The 15,893-nt window shown below is 39.7% G+C and overlaps 2 protein-coding genes across 6 annotated transcripts in view; one reads left to right on the top strand and one right to left on the bottom strand.

Moving 5' to 3' along the window:
* LOC149783038 (cyclin-dependent kinase 10-like) overlaps positions 1-1,697 on the bottom strand; it is an 83,270-nt gene extending 81,573 nt beyond the window's left edge. For 3 of the 5 annotated variants that reach the window (XM_089934628.1, XM_089934632.1, XM_089934630.1), the window contains exon 1: positions 1,646-1,697. The gene's annotated coding sequence lies outside the window, so the exon portion shown is untranslated. Of the gene's footprint in view, positions 1-1,272; positions 1,416-1,645 lie in introns of those variants that run through there. The other 2 variants (XM_089934631.1, XM_089934629.1) reach the window with 2 other exon arrangements.
* A 110-nt stretch (positions 1,698-1,807) lies between these two features.
* Positions 1,808-15,893, top strand: part of LOC149783037 (NADH dehydrogenase [ubiquinone] iron-sulfur protein 3, mitochondrial-like) — a 26,431-nt gene continuing 12,345 nt past the window's right edge. Inside the window, exons 1-3 of the mRNA XM_089934633.1 lie at positions 1,808-1,947; positions 4,158-4,235; positions 8,671-8,918. Of these exons, the coding sequence (XP_089790759.1) occupies positions 1,887-1,947; positions 4,158-4,235; positions 8,671-8,918 (387 nt within the window). The 5' untranslated portion in view covers positions 1,808-1,886. The remainder of the gene's footprint in view (positions 1,948-4,157; positions 4,236-8,670; positions 8,919-15,893) is intronic.

Raw genomic sequence — 15,893 nt, 5'->3', positions numbered from 1 at the left:
CATGTACATTGAAACAATGCTTTATAATTCTCTTTTAATGGTTAAAATAGAGCATGTGTAAAAGTTAATATTTGTTACCAGGTTAGAGAAATGACACCAATTTATCAAACAGCTTTGTTTGATCTCAAGGAGTTAAACACAGCAAACAAACTGGGGGTGGGGTGGGACTTCTTTATCACATGTAGCTAATTTTTCATTGGGTCTCTAAATTCATGTTTGAGGGCAACAACTAAATTCACAAATATTGGTACCCCACACAATTTAGTTATACTACCATGTATGACAAATTTTATTTGAAGATCCCTTTGTGTAGGGAAATATCATCACTTTATGTAGACTATGAGTATCCTTTTTATGAGCAAGCATTTTAAGAATGTCACCGTCACCCCAACATATACTGAAAAGTATACAAACACAAAGTCGGACATGCTTTTTAATTTAACTTTACAGTTGCAAGAATCTGTGTCTTCAGTTATACTGTCACATATGTGCAAGCAATAGACAAGAATATACAAATGAAATAGGTTACCAGATTCTATTCACAAAATAAGAACATGCTGAGTGCTATAAAAACAGCATTTAATAATCTCAGCGAGGCTCTAAAAGTCTAATAATCAAATTTTGCAGTTCTCACAGTGTTAATTATTTTTTATGCTAGTTACAATGCAAAACATATTCGTGTACTGGAACCAAGTTTTTTATTTGATTATTAAGTGAATAATACAGAACCTATACTTGCCACAGCAAAAATGGCAGCTGATTTAATGCTTTCACTTTGTAGTGTTTAATACCATTTTTCAGCATGTAATAATATATACGTGGCAGCCAGTATATTTGGTAGAGAAAGAACCTGGGAAGGATCACCAATCCACTGGAAGCTACTGGCAAGCATTCTCATATAACCATATTAGTTGAGCCATTAGACTTGAACTGAGACACAGGTGAAATGTGAGTGATTTGTAAAGGTGAGCGCCTTAGACCACTCATTTAACAATTCAAACATTACAGTGCTAACAGCAGTTCTGGTATTACTAAACTTATGATCTACACGTTTTTACTTCACAAACAGAAAATAGCGACCTATTTGATTGATATATGCTTAGTTCTTTACTCCGAACTTGTTATATGAACAAAATTATTCAATATCTGTACTTGCATTGACAAAGATTCTGAAAATAAACATGGTTTAAACTAAACTATTGCGTAAAAATTACGCCAGTATTAGCTAATCTCAAAGTTACTATTGATGATAAAGACTTGCAGTCAATTTACCATAATGATGTAAAAAGAAAATCACGTTTTGTTTGCAGAGTTATCCCAGGGGTTTAGAAACAGGTTTATTCCCTCCCGCAAAGAGACTTATTTTTTTTAAAAGTTATTATTGTTAACGGATTTCCTGGCAGCTATGAATTCAAATTTGTCCAGATCACAGAAAGATATATATACAATTTATTTAAATCGTGCTATATTTCTTAACTTGACGTGTCGAAATTAAGGAGCAGTGTTTTACACTCTTAAATCCTTGTCACTTCCTGATCATAATAATACAATAAGATCTATTATATTATTCTTAGTCATAACTAATTATAATCCCAACGCGACTGGATTAAACTCTTTGTGCATTTAGCATCCTTGCAGAACATACTGTTAGAATTAGGGACGAACTCTTTTGTTGCGAAGGAAAGTAAACCCTTAAGGAGAAGTTATTAACAATAAACTGCAGCTTCAGCGCATGCCAGGTCATATAAATCGAACAATCTATATAATAACATAAGATTCTATATTAATATAAAATTTCATGTTTTTAGTAATATGTTTAGACTCATAAAGTCGATTTATATTTTATAATGATTTAACAACTATGAAGGATCCCTGTCAAGGGCAAAATGGCTTCAAAATTTTGCAGGTTACTTCGACCGGTTGCTGCAAATTTTGCAAGAACCCGATGTAAGTTTGGAAAGTAATATAAAATAGGTAAAACCTAGGAATCGAACGATTTACCCTGCCACTAGGTGACAGAACTTCTTTAGAAAATTTGAATGAAATAAAACACGATTCAAATGTTTGGGTTACTAGATGGAACCTTCAAATTCAAGAATTATTCACCAATGAAATCGTACTTTAGGCCTATCAAAGCATAACTTGTCATCCTGTAGAAACCCGATTCCTAGGTTTTACAAGATAAATTTAAAGAGATAAATAAAAAAAACCAGAAGCGAGCAAACTGGTTTGTTGCATCCAGTTACAACCTGTACGTACAACATGGCTATCATACATTGTTGACTCGAAAGTAAATAACAAAGAAGATATAGAGTTTGAGGATCGATATCTCTAGAGACCAAAATTTCCCCTATGGTAAATTATATTAAACTGTTTAATGCTGGCGATGGTATTCCAGGCTGTCTTTTGGTTAAAAGTGACTCAAAGATCTGGTAGATTCTGGAAGTGTATATATTTCCTATAATGAATGAATATGTATTTTACACAAAGATTAGGACTGGTCGGCCTGGTGTCAGGATAATGTGACTGGGTGGGTCATATGCTACATGTCTGTGGCATGATGCCCCAGTGCTAGACATCACTATAAACTGCCACACTGCAGACATCGTAGCGATATGACTGAAAAATTGTTAAAGCTATGTTAAAAATCCTAATCACACACACACACACTCTTTTCTCTACAAACCTGATCAAGAATATATTTTGTTCAGGTTATTTGGGTGCCATAAATACATTTTTTTAAAGCCTACCCCCCTGCCCAGAATACTGCAAGGGGGTGTCATAATGCAATGGCTGTACTAGTTACAATGTTAAACATGTTAATTACTTTAGGGATTGAGCTCTGCATTTGTGTTCCAATGATAGGTAGTGTAGTTATGACAATGGATGACATACATTGCAGAATGATTAATGGTGACAGGATGTGCAAAGAATAAAATGTTCCACCTTGCTGCTGCACTTTATAAAGTCAAACTCCATCAACCAGAAGTTCTAAATTTTAGATCTACTAGTCTTTACTTGCTTAGCAGATAACTTATTCTTCCTTGAATCACAGCAATGTTGCAACATTCTGCATGAAGCAATGAATCACACTTCAGTACTATTTCAACTGCCAAGATAATATATGGAGTAAAATCTGACTCCAAAATAAATATTGCTGATGATTACAAAATCACCAATAATATTTAATATAGATAGTGTAAACTATTATTCAAAGTAATGAAGAATAATTTTTGTTTCTTTAACATCCATCTCATATATTTCCCCAACATCAAATGAATTGTGTTCTTCCTCTATGTGTATTTTACCCAGACAATTAGTTAGATGGGTTTTCCCAAAAATTGATTCATAACATAACATCACCCTAGCTATTGTCAGTCAGTTAAGTAATTAGTGCAAGGATGGTTGTTTATTTCTGACCAATTTGCCTAATTACCTGTATGACAATCAGCTGTATAAACTGCCCAGAGGTGATAGGTTTCAATGAGCATTTACTGGTAACACAATTATTTACAGTTTATGCAGGTTATGTGCATATATCATACCATAGAGAAAGGTCTCTCTCTAGATTTTTTCTTAACTAAGATAACCGAAAATTATATCTGTTTTAAACCTGACTGTTCCAGGGGTGGTGTGGAGTCTGTTATTGTTGTGTGTCCAAAATTATGTTTTCATGTGACATCTTCTGGCAGATCTGTAACTTCAGGTGCAGGAATAATAGACTTAAACATAAAAAAAAAACATCTATACACAAAATAATGACTACAAACAGCAACAATTAGAATTACAATTGAACCTGGCAAATGACATAATTGTAGGGTCTTTTTTTCTCACATCAAAAGATAATACTCTTGGAGTATATCTATGTCAGTTAAATTTTGCGTATTTGTAGAGGAAATAAAGTTAAAAATATCATTGAATTTCTATAATTCTAGGATTAGCAACTTTATTTCTGTTTAGTTTAGGGTAAGATGATACTAATTAGGTGTTGGTTAGACTTGTCCAGCTGTATAATCAGACATTTTTGGCTCTTCGCTGGTGCCATATAATAGTTGCCTTACCCACTCATGGTACCTTTATCTTTTTTATGCAGTTTTTACTAGATTTGATGAGAATCAAAACATTTGTGACTATTTTGAAAGTAGTTTATTTGACAGTTTTGCAGCAGGCCACTGTAGTGACCCAGCTATGTAGAAACAACATGCAGTCTACTAGTACCACTACAGAAAAGAGGCGTAAGTAGAGTTTAAGATTTATCGAAGCACATGCAAATTGCTTGTTAAGAGTTTTTTTTCTCCACATTATATTTCTGTACAGTCAATTCTTTCCTCTGGAATGTGGTCTGTAATGATCCTCCAGCTGAGAAGGTCTTGATTTTTTATCCCCAACTGTATGTAATATGGTGGTGGAGGGAATAGTAATTGCTATGTCTGTCTGTCTATCTGTCATAAACATTTATGTTTCTCCATTGAACGCATAAATGCATCACCTAATCACACTATTATTATGAAAATAAACACCATATTTTAGAAAAATGAAAAGTTCTTTCCCATGCATGTGTGATAATAGACAAGGAGAAAAAGCTCTTTTTGATTACTTCCCATAGCCATGAGTATACCAGATGACTCTTTGCCACGGGTTATCCATTGGAATTCATTAACAATTATACTTATTCATCTGGAAAATCACATATTGATAATTAAGGTTACTTAAAGGCATTTGTAACTTTACTTTTTATTTTTCATTGATAATTATGCATACTTTTTGAAGTTTGTAAACCTGTAATCACACTCAGAATCGTTCATACAGTTTTAAACATTTTCTTGTGGACACTGCTTCAGTTTTTCCATTGTTTTAATATTAAGTGTGGTTATTTAAGTCAAATGTAGTGATAGACCTCCCCAAGAAAAATCAAGGTGATGCCAACAGTGCCAAAGCTGCTCAGGTCATATGTTTTCCATATGTGGGCAGGCTCCTGCTTTTTCACTTGTAGAGAGGATGCATGAACTAGAAAGTGTTATGAGGAAGTAGTGCATTTTCTTGGACATGTGCAATGACATTAATGTTGTTCTACAAATCTCATTTTTACAACTTGCTAACTTTTTCTCAGGCACTTCAGTCTGAGAAGTCAGCCTCTACTACTATCATAGGCTATCACTCCATGATTTCTGACACATTCAAACACGAGAGAGTGGATATAGGCAACACACAGGACTTGACAGCTTAATGACCAATTTTGACATGAGTTGACCCTAATCACTCACCTTTTACCCCAAATGAAACCTTTCATGGGTACTGACATGACTCAACTCTGGCAAGTTTTAGCTGATGGCGATATAGAGCCTCAGTGAAGCTACCATACTAACTTACAAAACATATTTTTTGATAGCCCTAGCTTCAGCATGAAGAGTGAGTGAATTACATGCATATGATGGATAGGAATTATTCAGTTCAGTTGCAGCTTTTGCTGGATTTGCCCCAAAGTTTTCTTCATAAGAAAATCCCACTTGTTTCTCATTGCGTATGTGTTGGCATCATGGTTGCATAACTATTGGTTGTGCTGCCTTTATATTAGAGAACATTTGTATCCCTAATATGGAGTCAACCCTATCTTGGTAGAGGTTGGATGCTAGTGCATTTTCTTCTCTTTACATATTCTCCTAATAATAATATGGATCAGGTAGCATATTTGAAAGAAATGTTACAGTTAATTATGCTTCTTCAGGAATACTTTCCTGTTCATATTATTATAAGGTCATCACAACTCTAGCATATGCAAGCATCATGGTTGATGTTTCACTTAGACTTAAAATGATTAATGTTGAGTGTATGGGTGGCCACATAGCAGTAATAAGAGGACCTAATATGAATGGGGTTTTCCTCTTCTTTGTCCGTTTCATATGTAGATCGGAAATTTTTTTCCTTCTTCCTGGGAGGACTGGATTCAGAGTTTATTTTCCTTATGTTAATGTAATCCAATAAGTGTTCTTGGAGTAGTATAATTTACTATAACATTTCCTTTCTGGAGTATAATTCTCAAACTGTAAAATATAAATTTGGCAGAAATATTGAACTAGATGTCCAGTTGTACCTTTTGCAGTTAATAATTGGTCAGTTTCAGTATTTTTTAGTCTCATCAGTTTTCTGTCCATCCCTCTATCCATTATCCACTTTAATTTTTGAAGCATAACTTGAAAACTGTCCAAGAATGTTTGGTTGGTTGGTTTGTTGGCTTATTGCTGTATTTCAGCATATGATAGACTGTATACTGTAGCCAGTATCTCTGGTCAAGAAAAACCCCATGAAAACTCCAGGAAGAACCAATGACATAGGAAGCTACTGGCAAGCCTCATTGGCTGAGCCCAAGACTTGAACCCATGCAGACAAAGTTGAGATATCAGTGATCTGTAAAGGCAAGTGCCTTAGACCACTCAGCTACCCTGTAGCCCTAAGTAAGTTTGGTACACATTAAACTAGTGGTCCAGATGTGCATTTTGCTGTTGACAATTTTTAATTTTCAATATTTTTTGATGTTCTTGTCTTTTCCATCCATCTAGTCAACCAGCCAGCAACTCTCCTACACACATTCATTACCTAAACATGACTCGCAAACTGCTTAAGATATCTGTATGAATCCTTATGCATGTATTGGACAGACAGACAAACATTTTGTGGATAGTTTGCATTTGGGCTAATGAACAAGTCTGTTTATACTGGAATCAAAATGTCGAGAGGACATTTTGTTCCCACACTTGTTCTACATCAAGTGTCCATTTTGCTAATCTTATTTTGTCTTTTTAGCTGTCTGTTCGTTCATCTATTATTTACACTTTTATTTCCTGGGCAAAACACCAAAACCATTCAGACATCTCTAGTTCTGACTCATGGCAGACATTTTGTTCTGTTTTATTGGCATTTTTTTAACACACACAGACACCATACACAATGAGGGAGGGCATATAGCTATTACTGTAGCTATTATTAAGTTTTTCTGTCTGTCCAAATGCATTTTCATTCCCAGAGGATAACTATGAGCCCATTATAAATATTTCAATCAAACTTGGTACACATGTCAAGCAAGTTGCATAGAGTTGTCTTTTTAATTTTTGTGCATTCATTGTTTTGTGAGTTATCATGGATACAGCATATAGCATAACTTGTGTATAAATTGTGAATGCAGTACCATAAGGGACGGTAATGAGTAGCAAAAACATCTTGAGTGCTAGACCGTGGTTTACTTTCAATAGGAGCTTTTACATAAGTGGGGAACCAGAGTGGTGTGATATCTGCAGATGGCTAATGCTAAAGTGTGCAGTTTATATAAAAACCTGAATTTGTTTTAAAAATTGTACACTTTTTATATGTCTGCCAAAAGACAACACTTTTACTGTTATAATGTCTGCCTAAATGCCTGTTACTTATTTTTGTATCCACAAAATGACTTGTTTTACACGATTCACCTTTTCCACATTTTGTGGATAGTTTGCATTTGGGACATTTTTCCCCCACACTTGTTCTGCATCAAAACTTGGACCAAACTTTATGAATAAATAGCTTGCACCTTGAGGTATGGAAGTGATCTTGGTTTTGAGCAATAACATTTAAATGCCACATTGCTACAAATGATAAAATACTTCCTGCACAAATTTTTTGTTTTTCATCCATATACTTTCACCTACATTTGATAAATGGCTTTCACGTTGGGTAAGAAAGAAGCCTATTGATTTTCATAGCCAAAAGGTGATAAAGTCAAGGTCATTTTACACAATAACATTAGTTCTACAGTACCTTGACAAAAGTTAGTGCTGGCCTGCACCAAAGGATGTATTGATTTTGGTAGACAGAAGGGCAAAGGTCCAGGTCACTTTAAAAGAAATAAAAAGTTATTTTTGCAAAATAATTTTATTTCTACATGATACCTTACCAAAGTTTGTGAAGGGCATGCACCTGTAGTAAGAAAGAGACATGTTGACTTTCAGAAGGTTAAAGGTAAAGGTCATTGTGACTTGAAGACATGAGTTTTGCACAATAACCTTTTGTTTTGGCACAGGTTCCTTGACCAAGCACTCTGAATGACTTGCACATAAGGTAAGAAAATAAAGATACAGATTTGGGGGTCTAAAGGTCAAAGTCAAGATAAGTCTAATTTTAAAAAAAGAATAGTTCCTGCTTATTGAGACCCATTGATCTATAGTCTCCATGATTGACCATTCCCTATATGGGACTTTAAACATATACTATTCATGATACTCTTGTTTGCCATTATAATTGTTTTATATACCTTTGTGGGGGGGATACCTAAACTAACTTAGCACTATATAACCAGTATTTTGCTGACATGAAGTTTAACCCATACTTAGGTATATGTGTACACACACACACACACACACACTCACTGTCTCTGCTACAGTGATCACCTGTAAAAACATTAAAGTTGAGTACATATAGTTATTGAATCTTTTTTCCACTAGTCTTAATCATCACTATACCATCAAGAGTATAGGATTTAAACCAAATATGGTGTGAGGATTTATATTAAAAGTGCCTAAGAAAAGTTTTGTCTTTACAATTTTTGGACAAAATTTGACTGAATTGTTGCCAGCGTTTGACTTTGAACTTTGAACTTTGTCTTGTATGAATGCATTTCTAATCTTAATTTTGTCACTGTAGCAACCATTCGAGCCCCTGATACATTGATGAGGAAAACCCTGTCGGAATTTGGCCCGTACGTTGCTGAAAATTTGCCAAAGTATGTCCAGCAGGTTCAGATAACAAATGCAGATGAATTGGACATCATGATCCACCCTGATGGAATTGTCCCTGTCCTGTCTTTCCTGAAGGACCACCACAGCTGCCAGTTCCTTAATATTGTTGATATCACTGCAGTAGATGTGCCTTCAAGACAATATCGCTTTGAGGTTAGGCATTTCTTGTTGATTGCAAATTCTGAGATACCATATGTACTTATCGATAATTTGCAGATATTTGCAATTTAAAGCAAGTGGCACATTGAGATAATTAAGACTTCAGGTATTGCTTAAAAAGACTGCAACAGTTTTGAAAGGTTAAGAAGGCATTCTGTATGCCAGCCAGTAGCATAGGTGCCAACCCGAATGATTTTGGCATGAATTTCACGACTTTTTCAGCGATTCACAGACTCACGTCGCATGCAAAAAAATCTTGAATTCCCCAATTCTCAATTATTTTAAATCTTTAATAAAATAACCGATTTCCCGTTAATGCTAGTCATGATATCGGCAGTTGCCGAAACAGTCCAGTACTGCTGGTCGTGATATTAGTGGAACTATAGCTGATTGGTACATTTGGAATGGTAGGAAGCATTTTAGCATATTTTAATCTATATGTATAAGAAAAGTTTTACAACTGCTTTTGAGAGAAACTGGGGCCTAACTGGAATTTTGCTCTGCACATGCACCGCAAACACTAGTTTGAATTACCCTTTGGTATCGCATCTTGAAATGTCTTCACTAACAAGGAAAAAGAAATGTATTGCACAAAAAGTGAAGTTTAATTTGGAATATACCAAAAATTGACTGCATTCTACCATCAAACACCAATATACATCATGCTTTTTGCATGCAGCGTGCCACAAATTTTTGCATTGGGCATGGTGGCAGAGACAATGTGAGGAAGCACATTGATAGCAAAAAGCACATAGAGGTTGGGAAAATTAAGAACTCGCAGCAGATTTCAGCTCTGGAATATTTTAAGCCATCGACAGAAGACCTGCAAGCTGCCAATGCTGAAACATTCTTTGTGAGTTTTCTTGTTGAACACAATCTACTTTTATCAGCTGGAGACCATGCTAAGCATTTGTTTCAACAGATATTTCTGGACTAGAAGATTGCGTCACGAATTCATGTCAAAACTCAAATTTTTCCCCCTATTTTCACTAATTGCGAGCCTGGAGGGTTGGCAGCTATGCAGTAGTCACTGATAAAGCTAGAGCTAGAAGCCAACACAGATATCCCAACTTATTTTATGTTATTCCCAACTGCAGGAACAGAAGGGGGCTGCTGTCTGTCCATACAATCATCCTGTAGCATCATCATCATTGGCGACTCAGTCTTGAAAAGACCATGCGAATAGCACCCTTGGGGTGTTGTCTGTCTCTGTTGGCATCGTCTGCTGTGGCTGTGCAGGCCTATACGTGAGTGACAGTCCCTATTGCAGTTGGTGCAGACATACTGGGAAGTCTGCGTTACTGTGGTTGCTGCTGCGTTCTTCTTTCTCTTACGTTTCTCTGCCGCCAACTGGCCTCTCCTCGCATCAGTGACTGATATGCCATTGTTTACCATCAGTCTCCAGGTGCCTTGGTCCTCGGCCAGCTCTTCCCAGCCATCGGGTGAAATGTTGCATGCCTTCATGTCCCTCTTGCACACATCTTTGAAATGGAGTGAGGGGCGTCCAACTCTTCTCATGCCAGTGGCCAGCTGTCCATATAGGATGTCCTTTGGCAGCCTTCCATCCTCCATGCATCGGACGTGACCCAGCCATCGAAGGCAGCGTTTAATTAGCAGGGAGTACATGCTGGGGGTACTTGCACGCTGCAGGATCTCGCTGTGTGGAACACGGTCTTGCCAGCTGATTTTCAGGATGCGTTTTAGGCACCGTATATGGAAGGAGTAGAGCCGGCGTTCTTGCCTCATGCAGGTACTCCAGGTCTCACTTCCATATAGAAGGGTGCTGAGAACGCAGGCCTGGTAGACTTGGACCTTGGTGTGCTCTGTCAGCGCGTTGTTTTCCCACACCCTCTTCGTTAATCGAGCCATGATGGTGTTTGCCTTTCCAAGCCTTCTGTCCAGCTCCATATCAATCGAGAGAGTGTTGCTGATGGTTGACCCTAGGTAGGTAAAGTTGTTGACTGCTTCCAGGGTGACACCGTTGATTTTGATTGAAGGGGCAATGGTGGTATCTTGCACGCTGACATTTGTTTTTTCCAAGCTGATGGTGAGACCGAACTGCGTGCAGGCAACAGCAAAACGGTCTCCCAGTCTCTGGAGGGCTTCCTCGGTGTGGGCCACAAGAGCTGCGTCATCTGCAAAAAGCATCTCCCTGATGAGCACAGCTCTCACTTTGGTCTTTGAGCCCAGTCGTGCCAGGTTGAACAGCCTCCCGTCGGACCTGGTGTGTAGATATATGCCATCCGTGGACGTGTCGAAGGCGTACAACAGGAGCAGGGAGAAGAAGATCCCAAAAAGTGTTGGTGCCAGCACGCAGCCCTGCTTCACACCACTGTTAATTGGGAAGGAGGTTGAGGAGGATCCATCATACAGGACTGTTCCCTTCATATCTGCATGGAAAGAGATTATCATGCTGAGGAGTTTTGGGGGGCAACCGATCTTACTCAGAAGTTCAAAAAGGCCCTTCCTGCTGACCAAGTCAAAGGCCTTGGTGAGGTCGATGAACATCATGTAGAGTGGTTGACCCTGCTCTCTGCTCTTCTCTTGGAGTTGTCGTAGGGAGAAGATCATGTCTGTCGTCGACCTGCCTGCTCTGAAGCCGCACTGTGATTCCGGGTACACACGGCCAGCAACTGCAGCCTGTTGAGTATGATGCGGGCGTACACTTTACCAACAATACTCAAGAGCGAGATCCCTCTGTAATTATTACAGTCACTGCGGTCGCCCTTGTTTTTGTAAAGGGTCACAATTGTGGCATCACGCATGTCTTGGGGGACTACTCCTTCCTCCCAGCAGCGGCAAAGTAGCTCATGCAGTGGTTTAATCAATGCTGGTTTTCCACGTTTGATAGCTTCGGGCGGGATAATGTCACTACCTGGTGCTTTGTCGTTTGGAAGGCAGTCAATTGCTTTGCTGAGCTCCTCTAAGGTTGGCACTTTGTCGAGCTCTTCCATGGTGGGCAGATTCTTTATGCTGCTGAGGGCTGCATCAGTGACTGACGTTTCTCGGGAGTATAGTTCTGAGTAGTGCTCCACCCATCTGGCCATCTGTTGCCCACGGTCTGTGATCTTCTCTCCCATCAGGGATTTCAGGGGAGCGACCCCTTTCACTGTAGGGCCTAGAGCCTTCTTGATGCCACTGTACATACCTTGGATGTGTCTGGACTCAGCACTGCGCTGGATCCCTTCACACAGTTGTTGCCAGTACTCGTTCGCACACTGTCTAGCAATGCGTTGGGTGTTACTTCGGGCACTTCTGAGAGCAGCAAGCGTCTGTTCATTAGGGTATTTTTTGTAAGCTATGAAGGCTTTTCGTTTCTCCTCGATTTGTGGTTCCATCCTTGATAGGTGTGCATTGAACCAGTCCTGGCTGGGTCGTTCCTTCTTGCCAAACGTTGACATAGCTGTACTGTAGATGGCACCCTTCATGGCGTTCCACTTGGCTGTAGCGTCGTACTCAGGCAGGTCCTGGAGAGCCTTGTTCAGGGCAGACACATACTCCTCCACCTTGGCAGGGACTGACATCTGTGCAGTGTTTATGCGAGGATGTCCTTTTGGTTTTGAGCGGTGTAGCGTGTGTGGCTGTAGTCGCACTCTGCTGCTCACAAGGGCATGGTCAGAGTCACAGTCTGCACTGTGGTAGGTTCTGGTGGAGAGGGCGCTGTTAAGGGCAGAGCGCCTGGTGATGACCAAGTCGAGTTGGTGCCAGTGATGAGATCTGGGGTGTTTCCATGACACTTTGTGTTGTGGCTTACACTTGAAGAAGGTGTTTGTGATGCACAGGCCATGGTAGGTGCATAGCTCCAGCAGTCTCTGGCCGTTTTCGTTGGTCTTTCCAGTGCCATGATATCCGAGGCAGGTAGGCCATGACTCGTGGTCCGCACCTACTCTGGCATTAAAGTCGCCGAGGAGGAATAGTGGTTCATTTTTGGGGCATCCTTTGATCTGTTCGTCCAGCTGCCCATAGAACTGATACTTCACGTCTTCTGATGACGTGAGGGTTGGGGCATAAACACTGATGATGTTGACAGGACTGGAAGCAGTGGTGAGGCGGATTGACAAGAGACGCTCAGTGCCCCCTGTGGGAGGTTCAACCGAGGCCAGGAGATTGTTTTTTATGGCAAAGCCCACTCCGTGCTGACGGGGCTCCTCAGGTTCTCGACCCTTTCAGAAGAAGGTGTAGTTTTCCTCTCTGAGGGAGCCACTAGAGGCGAGCCTGGTTTCCTGGAGGGCAGCTATGCTGATATTTAGTCTGGTGAGTTCTCTATCGATGATGGCCGTCTTTCTGGTGTCGTCCACTTCTCTGAGGTCGTCGGAGATGCCTGTACACATGGTGCGCACATTCCAGCTTGCAAATCGAAGAGCTGGAGTCTTCTTTATTGGTTTCTTGTTTCTTTTGTCTGGTGTGGAATTACCGTCTGCTTGTCATGCTGAACAACCCACTGAGCTCCAGACATCCACTGGAGCAGGCAGACGATGGCGGGTCAACACCTTATTGACCGGGGGCTGCCCGGCTTGAGGCGGGCAATAGTTGGCCAGTGGGACACGATGATCCCTCCCACCATCAAAGCTGACCCGTGGCGCCCCTTCCCTACGCCAATCGGGTGGGACTTATAACCCGTAAACTGTCAGCTTCCGTGTTGTTTCCTCACTCAGTAGCGAGACTGGAGTGTCCTCTCCAGGGCGCAAGCCTGGGCGTGGAGTATGAAGATCCTGGGCTGCCCAGACATCAGGATCCCCCTCTCGTCCTTGCTGGTGGGGTCCAAAGGAATGCTGAGCATGACATTTGGCACCAGTTTGGATGCAGGAGCTGCCGGAAGGAGGTCGTAGTCGACCCCCAGCCGCCTTAGGGGCTCCACTCCTGATTTTCTGTCTGGGTTTACTCCTGTAGCCTTTCCTTCTCCCGAAGATATCCACAAGGCAGTGGAGCCATAATCCAATGGATGGGACTTGGTTGGTTTTGAGTCAGAGTTTCCTTCTCCTAGATGAACTGCCTGACAAGGCTAACGAGCTTCATCTGCCCGGGTTTGGGGTCAGAGTTTCCCTTCTCTTAGACTGGTTGCCTGCCAAGGCTAATGAGCCTAGTCTGCCCACCCAGTTATACCGCTGGGTACTCGGTCGCGCCACACAGCAGGCTCTGATAAAACAGGGGGCACCGCTTGAAGGTGCTGCTGTGGACACAATAGTGTAGGAGAGGCCATATGCAAGTAACCTCCTGCCCCTCAGAGTGAGACAGTGGTCCTGCGGTGATCACTACACCTGGGAAGGAGAGGCTATGAGAGACTCTTCACTTTCCTTTGGCAAGCGGTACGTCAGGCCCAGGCCTCGCACCCCCTCATCCTGTAGCATAATAGCAGAAAAACTACTTAACTTGGAGACATGAAATTTTACATACTATATTATGATCATAAGTAGATGACCTGATTAGATTTTCAGACCATTACACCAGTTTAATCAAATTTATAAATATTTTTAAATTTTTTTTAATATTTTTATTTCTGTTGAAAAACTGTGTCGGTATGATTAAGTAAAAACCACTTGAGAGCAGAAAACTAAATTTGGTATTCTTATTTGTATTATATGTAGATCACCTGATTACATTTTCAGGCCATTACAACAATATGTAAATGTCTTTACACAATTACCAGCTTCTTGAACATAGACTTTTTTTAAAATGAAACCTTGGTAGCACAGTTCAGCAAACACTGCTTGAGTAAAACATAACATTTGGTGCAGTGTGTTCATTCCAGTAACTGGAGCCCAATAACTCCTTCCAAATAAAAAAGTGGGTTCATTTAGAGAAATATGGGGGTTGCAAATACCCTTGCCTGCATATTGTATATCCAAGAAGTTTGAACATGTATCATTATCACTGGCACTTGCATGATGGTTTTATTTGTCTTTGCGATAAATTTTAATTTTTTTCAGCATTATATGCTTGGAATCAGTCATTATAGAATCAGACGAGAGAACGGTTTTCTGTAGTTTTCTTGTCCACTAAAAATAACTTTCCATCTTTCTGGTCACCGTTATTTCCAATTGACAAGGAGATTGTTGAAAACTGTACTATAGCCTGACTCGGCAGTGACTAGTTTAAAAATTATAATGCTGGAACAGTAAATATTTATTGCAGAAATTCATATATCCACAGCCTGAGCAACTGAGATCATCAGCCTTTCCTGTTGCTGTCTTCTCAGATATGAACTTCTCATATTCCAATAATCATTCCCCTCTAACATTTTAATCTGGACATTTCAGTCTTTATTCTTCTCCCTCTTCAGTGTTTCCACTAAAGATTTCATGGTTTCTTCTGTACATTTTAAATCAGTAATCATGTAGCATGGTGCCCAGTATAATAAAAATCATTTAGACATTTCTGTAAGCAAGTGAAATTGTTCACCACGTTCTTCTTTGGCAGTGAGTGCACTCTGTTCAGTAACCATGGGATGTGCTCATTTCAGTCTAAAATCAACTGTAGCAATCTTTTTATCTTTACTTTCTTGGGGTTTTCTTAAGTGCCCTGTAGGCACCATGGAGGGAACATTCCATCTCAAAAGATACAAAAATTAAGGGTCATTGGTGCAAGGGTGCAACCTAGAATTAACCCTGTTGGTGGGCATAATTTTATTCATTTGTAGATGATCTGGTTAGATTTTTAAGTTGTTGTATCAATATTTTTACAAACTTTTCAATAGAGGATACAAAGACTCACTTTGTACACCGACCATAATGGAAAGATAAGGAAGAATCCTAAAATATGGGGATACAAGGAAAGATATCCAAGTATTTTACCCCTACCATAGTAGATTTCAGGAAATAATGATTCTGCAGAAACATTCCTTGAGCTTTGCATATAAGCATGAATAAATACAACAAGTTCATGCCCAGTTTTAGGGTTTCATTTTATTTTTGTGCTGGACACTGACCGTTATATTGTTCATGACAGCTAAATATTTGAATTCAGACAGGT

This window comes from Sinohyriopsis cumingii, chromosome 15 (assembly GCF_028554795.1).
Source record: "Sinohyriopsis cumingii isolate HCF-2022 chromosome 15, ASM2855479v2, whole genome shotgun sequence".
Lineage (NCBI taxonomy): Eukaryota > Metazoa > Mollusca > Bivalvia > Unionida > Unionidae > Sinohyriopsis > Sinohyriopsis cumingii.
This window is presented reverse-complemented; position numbering and strand designations above follow the sequence as displayed.